The sequence below is a fragment of the Theropithecus gelada genome, chromosome 3 (assembly GCF_003255815.1).
Source record: "Theropithecus gelada isolate Dixy chromosome 3, Tgel_1.0, whole genome shotgun sequence".
Taxonomy (NCBI): Eukaryota; Metazoa; Chordata; class Mammalia; order Primates; family Cercopithecidae; genus Theropithecus; species Theropithecus gelada.
This window is the reverse complement of record NC_037670.1, coordinates 41651582-41664431: the sequence shown is the minus strand read 5'-3', so window position 1 is coordinate 41664431 and position 12850 is coordinate 41651582. Positions and strand designations below refer to the sequence as shown.

At 35.0% G+C, this 12850-nt stretch overlaps 1 protein-coding gene across 6 annotated transcripts in view; it reads left to right on the top strand.

Moving 5' to 3' along the window:
• Positions 1 to 12850, top strand: part of NCAM2 (neural cell adhesion molecule 2) — a 563771-nt gene that overhangs the window by 438295 nt on the left and 112626 nt on the right. For all 6 annotated transcript variants that reach the window (XM_025380697.1, XM_025380702.1, XM_025380699.1 and 3 more), the window contains one exon: positions 708 to 804. In XM_025380697.1, coding sequence (XP_025236482.1) covers positions 708 to 804 — 97 coding nt within the window. The remainder of the gene's footprint in view (positions 1 to 707; positions 805 to 12850) is intronic.

The following is a 12850-nucleotide window of genomic DNA, read 5'->3' as shown; positions in this document are numbered from 1 at the left end:
ATGTCCATCAGTGACAGACTGGATTAAGAAAATGTGGCACATATACACCATGGAATACTATGCAGCCATAAAAAAGGATGAGTTTGTGTCCTTTGTAGGGACATGGATGCAGCTGGAAAGATTTCTTTAAGAATGATCCTTCCTCCTTCATTACTATTATATGTTCAATAACTCAAAACAGGGAGAGAAATATCACATATTTGGAGCCTTTCTTGAACTTTAAAGCAAACTGGTCTGAGGCCAAAACGTAGAAAACAGTTAACAATGCTTTTATTACAAGCTTCCTGTTTTCAAGTTTACACCTACATTGACTGCAAACTATATATATATATATATATATACACACACACACACACGCACACACATTTCAAACTGTGTGTGTACTACTTTCTGAGCTTTACATATATGTAGATCTATTGGTTTTGCTATTTAATAGATACATCAAAGTGGTGCCATTTGTTTACTTAATGAATTAATAGATAAATTCTGATTTGCCTAGTCCTATGGATATTATAGGCCCATGGATACATCATAAAAGGATTTATATTATTTAGTAATGCTTACTTGATAAAGAAAATTAAAAATATATGGTAAGGAGTTGTTGGGTAAAAAAATGAAACATGTGAAAGTGGTAGTCATACTGGGGTTTATTTTAAAACTTCTGTGATGTTTTAGAATTGTAACTTTTGTTATTACAATTATTTCAGATTGCACCTACATCTGACAATGACTTTGGACGCTATAATTGCACAGCCACTAATCGCATAGGAACAAGATTTCAAGAATACATTCTTGCTTTGGCTGGTAAGTGTAGCACAATACTTTGTGGGATCTCACACAATATTTCTGAAAGCAAATGAAAATTTCAGTTGATAAAGTAGTCTCATTTATATGTGGGAGATAAAACAATGGATCTCTTGGAGGTATCTAGTAGACTGTGGTTACCAGAGGCTTGGTAGTGTATTAGGAAGGAGGGTGTACAGAGGGGTTACTCGAGGAGCACAAAACTACAGTTGATTACAAAGAATAAGATATACTGTTCAGTAGTACAATAGGGCTATAATAGTTAGCAATGAGTTATTGTATATTTCAGAATAGGAGGATAGATTTGGAATGTTCCAAACACAAAGAAATGACAAATGTGTGAAAGAACAGACATGCCAGTTACTCAGATTTGATCATTATATGTTGTCTGCTTATATCAAATTGTCACATGTTCCCTGTAAATATGTTCAACAATTTTGCATCCATAAAAATTTCCCAAAACCTTAGACTTCAGCGTGTCTATAAGAAAAATATGAACTTCCAAAAAGTGGGTGTCGTGTAATTTTAAATGTTAGCAAAAATATCTTTTACATTTTTATAAGTAACAATAGAGATTGCTTCATTGTGTCTGCTATACAGTGAGCACACAGAATGTATTTACTCATCAAGACTGACTTTAAACCCTGATTCGAATCCCTCAAACTTTAAAATTGAGATATCTGTGAAAGAAATAGAGAACATATGTTTTAAGAAATTAAATTATATTTCAAGTAAAGACAGAATCCTGACAAAAAAATTAAAAATCAAAACACTCTGAGAAAAAATGAACTGTAATTGATATATATTAAACTTTTAGTCTTGAAAGTACAAATAGCTATCTTACTTCTGAAGGAAAATAGAAAATTGAAGGTTACATAAATGTGGTGAAAATGTTTTATTTTGTGTGTCTATATATATATATGTTAATATTCTAGTTTTACCTCTAAAGCTTAAAGATATAGAAATACTAACAGATAGAATAAAAAATTCATGAAAACCAGAAAGCCAGATATTGTTTACTTATTTATAAAATTTGCCACTATGTTTTACAAGACTGGTGAGGAATCCTAAAATACATTTTAAAAAATAGTTGTTTATAGGCCGGGCGCGGTAGCTCACACCTATAATCCCAGCACTTTGGGAGGCCGAGGCGGGCGGATCACGAGGTCAGGAGATCTAGACCATCCTGGCTGATATGGTGAACCCCTGTCTCTACTAAAAATACCAAAAAAAATTAGCCTGGCGTGGTGGCGGGTGCCTGTAAGTCCCAGCTACTTGGGAGGCTAAGGGAGGAGAATTGCTTGAAACTGGGAGGCGGAGGTTGCAGTGAGCCGAGATCGCACCACTGCACTCCAGTCTGGGTGATAGTGCAAGACTCCATCTCAAAAAAAAAAAAAAGTTTATATAGCTCAAATGGAAAAAATGTGATTTACAGTCTTCTAAGAGTAAGTAAAGTAATATCAGAAAATTATTGTAATATTATATTTTAACAGACTTAAAAGCTTCTGTAAAGAAATTTTAAAACCTTTTCAGGTAGAGATTTTATCTATAACTTTAATTTTATATTAAATTCAGAAAGATGTTCATTTTTACTGCTATATAGATATATTGTAAATATTAATGTCATTAATCATAAAGGCCACGAAGGGAAATTTTTAAGCTAATAATGTCAAATTATTATTTAACTTAGATAAGCTGCTATTCTCCAATTCAAATTTTACCACATTGATAGAGAAGGGAGAAAAGAGATTACATGGAAAGAATTGACGGAAGAAGGCAGGGAGAAAAAAAATCAAGATGAGAGTTTAGAGATGTGAAGAAACTGTTATACAAGCAAATTAAATTATAAGAAAATGAAGTGTGCTAAGTCTCACCAAAATGCATTGATAATAAATTGAAGAATCAACTATACTAATAAGAAGCATTCACTACTCAAATTAATTCCAAGCCTTTGGAAATTATGCAAGTTTTATTTAAATTAGTATATAATTTTATAAATATTAGATATAGGATCAATATATGTGTATATATATGTATATATAATTTTATTAATATTGATCCAGTATTGTATATTGCCATTTTATAAATGATGTGTTTTTCCATTAGGTACAACTTAATAAATGACCAGAATTTTTGGGAGGGTGTATTAATACTTGGTATTTAAAACATTATGTTGATTAGGTTTAAATAATTCCATGAAATTCACAGGTAATGTTTAATGTGCATGCACCTTCATATCTCATGATACTTACTGCAATATTGTTCATTGAAAAATATATTTTACTCCTATCCTTCTAGTGAATATATTAAATTAGAGCGTTTTCTTCTGTCCAACCATAATAAAAATTAAAGTTTTGCATTAAAGCTGAGTTAGAAAATATTGGAAAACTTTTTTGAATATTATTCTGCAATTCTGCTAATATTCCAAACTTTATACAATTCCAGGCTAAGAATTTGTTTTAGAAGAAGGTGGATTCAATTGAAATTGTAATGAAGATCTAAAAATGATTCAGACACTCAGCCTTAGATAGGAAACATACATTTAAACATCAACATTTATAAATACGATTTATGTTATGGGACTGTTCTTTAATATTAATATTTGGTAGAAAACTTAATCTGTCCTTCAGCATCCAAACACTGAAACTGTACTGTGATTTTAAATAAGATGTAAGATATATATACATAAAAAATATAAATATTTCCAAATACATGAAGCTACCACAGTTCAAGATTGCATTGGCTTATTTGCCTTGTAAAAGGTCAAGATTATTTGGCATATGGTATTTTATAGTGTAACAGAATACCTTACTTCCAAAGGGAATAAATTAAGAGCCAAAATTTAGTGTGAAATTTTTGTACACATTCAGTGGTAATATAGGAAAAATTTACTTTTTCAGCGTTCAAAAATCTTTTTACTTTTTCCTCCCATTTGTCCTCCCTTCCTTCTTACTTCCTTACGTTTTCCCTGTTTAATAATTCAGCCCTACATCGGAACGAGGTAGGCATCTGTGTGGGAGTAGGGTGAAGCACAGAAGCCTGGCATGGGGTGTCAAAGCCTGAGCAGAGTGAATGGAGTGGAAGGCGTGTTGCAGGGGTCCAGTGTTGCGATCCAGGCAGGGTAAAAAGAAAGAGTGCCCACGTGCCAAGACAGAAACAGCAACCCAAAGAGGCTTGTTGGAGGCCATTCACCTAAGTGAAATAATTCAGAAACAGAAATTCAAATACCGCATGTTCTCACTTGTAAGTGGGAGCAAAACAGTGTGTACACACATGGAAAAATAGACACTGGAGACTTCCAAAGGTGGGATGCTGGGAGAGAGATGAAGACTGAAACATTACTTGTTGGGTGCAATGTTCAATATTCAGGTGATGGACACACTAAAAGCCCAAACTTTACTAGTACATAATATGTGATTGTAACAAAACCCCCTAAACCTATAAAAATAATATAAAAATGAAGTATTTTTGAAATGAAAATAAAATAAGTATATATGTTTGGTTTAAGTCAGATAACCCTAAGCAAGGACTTTCCATTAAACTCTGACTTCCTATTAATGAGCCAGAGTTGGTGTAGTCTTCTTTTACCTATCTCCTCTGTCTTTAGAAAATTGGGGAAAAAAATGTAATCTTTCTATGTTGTTATAGAAATATGAAATATTCCACGTACATGCTTGATAATTTTGTTTTCTTAACTTTTAATCAAAATATTAACTAGAAATATAGGAGAGACAAATATGTATATGTTTTAAGACTTCACCATAAAATTGGTTTTTAAAATGTACCTCCTAGGTGTTGATCCTGCTTTCTAGTGGGAAATATTCTCTGTTTGGATTGAAGTACATATCTTGAATCAAATTAAAGTTGTACAGCACATAAGGCTAAATAAAAGTTTGACTATATAGTGTTATTTGTTCCTTACAGTTTTCTACTTCCAAAAGATGATTATCTGAAAAGGCATTCTGTATATTTATATGCATGTGTATTATTTCTTTTTTTGAAAAATCGTTACCCTACATTTTAAATATTATTATCAAGTAATTGATAATATATTGTTATCAAGTACTCAATAATTTATTATCGAGTAATTGATAATATAATATTATCAATATATTTCATTTATATATTTTTAAATTTCTTAATTCATTTCATCATTGTTATATTTTTTAACTGATGAACTTTTTTATATTACACCTTAATCCTAAATATAATAATCCCAACTTTGTTTCATTAATTGATGCACCTTTTTGATAAAGTCACCTTCTCCTGGGCAATGTGATGGGAGGGACTTGGCTGTAAGCTGTCATCAGGTAGTATGTCCAGCCCCTGGGGAATGAGAGCCTCAGCTCACTAGGAGTTTCTGTGCAGTCATTCCAAGATTTACCTAATAACAGTATTGTGACAACTAAGTGAGTTAATGCATTCAAATAACCAGCACATGGCAAGTATTCAACAAATATTAGGTAGGTATTATTATGGCATAATTATAGTTCTTATTGGTCCCTTTTCTTTTAGATAGAAGTCAGTACCTTGATGCCTCTTTAGTTGTTATACATAAATCTAGACATCAAGGACCAAGGCATAGTAAAATGAGATAATGACCTTACTTATTCTGAACATTATACTTCTATTAAATAATATAAAATTCATTTGACTTTTGTCATTTTTTTCCATTTAGGAGCTCGTCCTACCGATTTTTTACACAAACTGCTATTAAGAGAGGTCTCTGATACTGTGCTTCACAATTCATTTTTTTAACCTCAGTTCAGGACTCTATACTTACCCCTATTAAATCTCATTTTGTCAGTTTTGACTCACTTTTTAACCTACTGAAACCCTGTCAAATTCAATATTCTAGCTCTTTTTTTCAGGATTGATTTAAGTCACAAGTACAGTACCGTGAAGCACTCATCTGTATTTTCACCAAAGTCAGGATAAGCCTGTGTCAGTCATCCTTGAGAACAGAGATCTCCTTACAGGTTAAACTGGATCAATTGAATAGAATTCTAAAGATATGGAATTACGGCCGATCTACTGGTCCGTGTACCTAGATTTTATCTTAGCCAGACCCATGCTCCATAACACTTGAAAGCATGTTAAAATGAGTTCATTTGGTATCACCCTTTCTTCACCTAAATATAATGCCAGGTTTCTTTAACATAATCAGTTTTATTATCTAGCCTGGAAAAGTCTACATCTTGATTTTTTTTTTTTTAGAACTCATTAAGCAAACAGTGATATTCAGAAACTATCCATAACATATTCTTGATTTTCTCATTCTCATATTGTTATGAAGAAAAGGAAATCAGGATAACTTGACATTATTTTCAGAGAATCCATGTTTGCATCAATGCCTAATCACTTTTTAATTCATTCACTCAAAAAATAGTGAATTTCTAGTAGGTGCCAGACATTGTTCTAGATCTTAGGAATCTGAAGATAAATAATGTGTGGAATCTGGTCTTTACCCATAAGTTAGAGTTCAAAAGATATAAGGTTGCTGTAGAAATGTGAATCAAAGGTTTGGGAGAATAAAAATGAATTCTGATTGGAGTTCTTGGAAAAGGCTCTCAAAAGGTGTCAGCTTTTGAATTGAGTCTGAAAGAGGGAGTAGAAACAGGTCCAGAGAAGAAGAAAGGGAAAGACTGAAAGAAACATCAAGGTTACACTTGTACATAGGCACTATGCTCTGAAAGGATAGGTACTCTTAATGAGTAAGGCATTTGATGAAAGACTGGAAGGGTATATTGTGTGAGAAGACCCATGTTGGTAATGTGAATAGAGAGGTAGAGAGAAATTAAGTTATAGATCTTAAAAGCATTCATCATGTTGGCAGGGCAAGGTGGCTTATGCCTGTAATACAAGCACTTTGGGAAGCCGAGGGGGCGAATCATCTAAGGTCAGGAGTTTGAGACCAGCCTGGTCAACATGTTGAAGCCCCGTCTCTAATAAAATACAAAAACAACAACATCAAAAAAATTAGCCAGGTGTGGTGGTGAGTGCCTGTAATTCCAGCGACTCAGGAGGCTGAAGCAGGATAATTGTTTGAACCCAGGAGGCGGAGGTGGCAGTGTGAGCCAAAATCATGCCATTGCACTCCAGCCTGGGCGACAAAAGCGAGACTCGTCCTCCTCCTCCTCAAATAATAATAATAATAATAATTCATCATATTTACATTCTGTCTGGTATACAATGAGGGATTCTATGGAGAATATTAGAGGTAAAAATGGGAAAATCAAGATCAGATCTCTGGACTACTTCAGTTTAATCCATGGACTTGTAAGGACAAAAAAATAAAAGAAATTATTCAGGGAGATAGTGTATCTACTTTGAAGGATAAATGTAAATATAATTGGTGAATTACTGTGAAAAAAATCTAAATAATAATTTGGATTTGGCAGTTGGTAAAAACTAGGTGAGTAGTGAAATGAGAAGGAATTTACAGCATTCAGATGTATTGCAGGTGGGCTATAATATTATATTAAGCTCACAATTTTTCCTGCTCTGTTCTGGATGCTATAGCAAAATATATTAGACTCTGTAATGTATTAGCAACATAAATATATTGCTCACAGTTCTAGAGGCTGGGAAATTCAAGATCAAGGCACCATCAGATTTGGGTTTTGGTGCACGTTGAATAACCGAATTGTTTTTTACAGATGGTGCCTTCTATGTGTCCTTACATAGTGAAAGGGGCAAATATACTTCATTCAGCCTCTTTTATGGGGGCACTAATTTTATTCATGAGGGTGGATGTCTTATGACTTTATTACATCCCAAAAGACCCCAACTCTTAATAATATATTCAACATATAAAATTTGGAGGGAAGCCAGCATTCAAACCACAGCATAATTGAAACAAGAAAAATGTATATAAAACCTTATGGAAGTAAGGTAGCCACTCAAAACAGAAGTAGATAGAAAGTATCTCAGCATAGAAGTCCCTGAGTTGCAAACAATTATGGTGACATTGCATGTAACAGTGTTGACTGGATCTAGTAAATTCAGTTACTTATGTTCCAATTCTTTTAGTATTTGAGACTTTTACCAGATAGAAATTGATGAGGAAATCAAGCAGAAACTGATTTATTATAAAGAACAAACTGGTTATAAAATCACTGGAAAGGCGAGAAAAGACCAAAGATAGCCACCAATAGTCTACCTTCAAGGTCACAAAATAGCATAAGCGTGGTCCACATGTGAGGTCTGCAATGACTAACTAGAGGTCAGGGAGCCCTGCTGCCAGGTTACCCCTCAGCTGATAATCACAGCCACAGCACTCCAGAAACTGGATGAATAGGCTGCTGAGTGGGAGTTCGGATGCTTCCCTCATTCATATCTGCAGAACTTCTTGTCCATGTGCACCTCCTGAGAAAAGTGGGACTGACATTCACACCCCTCCGGCAATTCCAAACTATATACATGTGCTTTTCATTCTAGGTTCACTACAGGAAACTTAGAACCATAGCAGCAAGTAAGTCTAGGAAATGAAGATTTTAGCCTGTAATTTCTTATGATGAACAGGAGTATCTGAAATCATAGAATTTGAATCTGTGTGTTAATAGAAAAATATCTAGGATACAGTTTAAAACACCATTCTGAGATAATATTCATGATAGCGCTTCCTTTTGAAAGAGGGTTTACAAAAATCAGACTCTTCAGATTCCTGGATCTAAGTTCAGCAACACCACAGCCTCATATGTGGAAAAAGAGCACAGTTAGTGTCTATGAACCATGCATGCTAGGAGACCAAATTCTCAGAAATAAAGATGTTGGGGCAGAAATTAGAAATAATCTATTGAAACACAGCAACGAGGAACAAAGGAAGAGTACATTTCCTGAGAAGAGGGTGGGATTTAAAAAAAAAAAAAAAAAAAGAGATCTTTATAATTCACAGTAATAAGACTGAGAAGAAAGAATAAAATTCCAAAGAAGAAGAAAAAGGAAGAGAAGAGCTAACTGATTAAAAAAAAAAATGGAGAAGAATAAAGGAAAAGACATGTCATTCACAGATGGAGGGTTTAGTCTTGGAAAATGAGAAGATAGACTTCCATTATCAGTTAATCAAGAGGTGATAGCTCTCCAAGACATTGGTTACATTGAAGCACTACTCACAGTAGCCAAGATAGCCAAGATATAAAGATGTACAGCATGATCTCACTTATATGTGGAATTCTAAAACAGTGGAACTAATAGAAACAGAGAGAAAAATGGTAGTTGCCAGGGGCTGGTGAGTGGGAGAAATGGGAAGGTGTTGGACAAAGATTAAAAAGTTTCGGTTATGCAAGATGAAGAATTTCTGGGAGTTTAATATACACAAGTTTCATTCAGTGACACCAGAGATTGTATCCATGTGACTCCTAGGTCATGGCACCAACTCCTTGCCATTACACAGCTCAAAAACTTCTGAGCTGAACATCGGTGTTGTACCCATTACCTACCATTTGACTAAAACATTGATACATGTCAATGGATATAAAAGTATGTAATAGAAGGAGGCTGATGATCAGGGAGGGATAGAAAAAGTACAATGACTGACATTTGCTAAGAATTTTAATGTATTCTAGGGTCTAAGTGCTCAATATTACTTGATATTTCCAACAACACTAGCAGCAGTACTATTCTTATCTCCATTCAAGAAGGAAAACTACTGCAATGTGAAAAGATTAAGTGACTTGTCCAAGGCTATAGTTGACGAAAGTGGCAAGGCCGGGCCTTGAATCCATAGACTCCCAGGACATACATATCCAGTCTTTTAATCCAACAGTTTACCAGCACCATTAGAGATGAAGAGAAAGGGTAACTAAACAAATAAGTATTTGCACAATTGGTTTTCTATTCATTTATTCATTCATTGAGTGGTGAATGGTATTCATCAATTTTTGGGATATAAGATGCTAGGAAATAGTTTAGAAAAATATGGTAACAATGAAGGGATAACAGTGTGTGAAACTGAGCATCCGATGAGCCTCAGTTGAAATATTGAGCTGTGTCTGAAAGTCTTTTAGAATAGATCCGTATCTTTGCATACACCCAGTGCATTAGATAAGCCAGGATCCTGAGCATGAGACTGAAAAGACCGAGACTAATGTTGTAATGAAAATGAAGCTCCTGAATACCATTCCCAGGAAAGTGATGTGATCAGAGTGGTTCTTTACAAAGATTGATTTTGCATTTGCATGCCTCATGCATTGATGTTTTTATTGGACATCCAGTAGAAAAGGAAGCCAAGAGCCACTAATGGCATTACAGGAAAAGTCAGATAGGGCCAGGGCTTGGGAGGTAACAGAGGAAATGGGAAGGAAGAAATAGATACAAGAATTATAATGCAGGAATTATTAAAATAGTGTTTGACTGATTGTGATGTATATGATAGATAGGAATCAAGGGTGAAGGCAATTACAGAACAATCCAGAAAGTGAAGAGAAGAATTAGAGATGTTGATTCTAGGCACATCTGACACGATTCACTTAGACATGTTCTGTATCTTTGTATATTATTTTTCACTACTGAAATATTTAATTCATCAAGTATTTACTGAGAACTTAGTATATTCCAGTCACTTTGTTCTATGTTACATGTATCTATATGTATAAATGGATGTGTGTGAATGTGTGTTTTTAAAATGTTTTCTCTTTCCTCAAGAAACTTAAAATTTAGTAGTCAGTTGACAGTTGGACTTACAAAACCAAAATGTAAAAAATGTTTAGAAAGACAATGAAAGTCATAAGCATGCTTTTGCTTTAGAAGAAATAATAGAAATAAGAGGTCAGTGGAAAATCATATGAATGAAAGGCTACAGTAAGTGTCAGCAGATCTGAAAATGGACTGTATAGTTAGAAGAGACAAGCCACTGGCCCATGTTTTGATGATAGTGGCTTTGCGCTGAAAGAAAAAAAAAGTCTCTTCTTTCTCTGCAGGTGCACCATGTCAGGGTGCACAGTTGGTGAACGGTGCAACTTCTGCAGTCAGAGTAAAAACAATCATGTTTATACTATATATTCAAAGATGGAAGCCCAAGAGGATAATATCTCCCTCTCATTCCCCAGAATATACTGCCTTCACTTTTGACACATATCCCCAAACTGGAGTGTAATGCCTATGACATCCAACTTAGACCTAATGTACATTAGGGAGTCAGCCTCTCAGCACAGATTGAAGAATTGGCATTTTTTAAGGGGATCCGTGTGCATTTGTTTGCCTTTCTCCTGTTCTTTGGATCAAACTTACAAGTAAATTTTGGATCAAACCTACAGCTGAAAAGACATGCAGATTAACCTGGAGATTAAGGAAACATGAAAATTATTAGAATATTTGAAGGACTAAAAACATTATTTAGATATCTTAAAATTTGTATTTCCAGATGTGATTTTAATAGTTCTAAGACTTTTGGATGCATCAGAATTCTACACGTGTGTTTTTGAACCTTAGAGTTGTAACATAATGTACTTCATAGGCTCTCTAAATAATTTACAGTTACTCATTAGAATTGAAATATACACTGTGGCATTTCTTTACAATATTCACATATAAAAGGCCTTAAAGCTGTTCTCCTGGCTTTTGCCCAGTATTATTTATAAGGCATATTTTTATGTGACTTACAGTGACCTTTTTTAACTCTAGCAAATAAAGTACATTTGACTTTTGAATGCCATATGGCATTTTTGTTTTTATTTTTATTTGTATTTATTTATTTTTGAGATAGAGTCTCTCTCTGTTGCCCAGGCTGGATTTGCAGTGGCGTGATCTCAGCTCACTGCAACTTCCGCCTCCTGGGTTCAAGTGATTCTCCTGCCTCAGCCTCCCAAACAGCTGGGATCACAGGCACACTCCACCACGCCCAGCTAATTTTTGTATTTTTGTGAAAAGAGGGTTTCACTATGTTGAACAGGCTGTTCTCAAACTCCTGACCTCAAGTAATCTGCCCACCTCGGCTTCCAAAGTGCTGAGATTACAGGTGTAAGCCATCATGCCTGGCCCCAACTGCAGATTTTTATGTAAATGTTTGACTGATATAAGAATTGAAACTCACAGGTACTGCATATTTATCAGTCAAGTTATATATATATATGTGTGTGTGTGTGTATATGTGTGTGTGTGTGTATATATATATATATGTATAGTTTATAAAGGACAGGAATTTAATTGACTCACAGTTCTGCGTTCCTGGGGAGGCCTCAGGAAACTTACAATTATGGTGAAAGGCAAAGGAGAAGCAGGCACCTTCTTCACGGGGCAGCAGGACAGATTGAGTGCCAGCAGGGGAAATGCCAGACCTTTATAAAACCCGGAAATGCCAGACCGTTTATAAAACCATCAGATCTCGTGAGACTCATTCATTATCATGAGAGCAGCATGGAGAAACCGCCCCCATGATTCAGTTACCTCCACCTGGTTCCACCCTTAACACATGGGGATTATGGGAATTAAAATTCAAGATGAGGCCGGGCGCGGTGGCTCACACCTGCAATCCCAGCACTTTGGGAGGCCGAGGCGGGTGGATCACGACGTTAAAAGATCGAGACCATCCTGGCCAACATGGTGAAACCCCGTCCCTACTAAAAATAGAAAAATTAGCCCGGCGTGGTGGTGCGCACCTGTAGTCCCAACTACTTGGGAGGCTGAGGCAGGAGAATGGTGTGAACCTGGGGAGGCTGAGGTTGCAGTGAGTCAAGATTGCGCCACTGCACTCCAGCCTGACCACGGAGCAAGACTCTGTCTCAAAATAAAAATAAAATAAATTTTAAAAAAAATTCAAGGTGAGATTTGTGTGGGGACACAGAGCCAAATCATATGATATACATATATTTGTATGTTTTACATATATATTTTATATATATATATATATTCCCTCTCTGAAAAAACTTATATTTGTTTTTTTTCCTAAGTTTAAGATTATTTCAGATGTGATAGGAATAAAAGAGGAAGAGGTTCATAGAGAAATTAACGTTAATGTGTCTCTAAATCTTGATGTTTCTGGAGTAGAGTTTTCAACTGTATCCTCATTGGAATTTTTTTCTTCTAATTCTGCCTGCTCTGCCTTTGA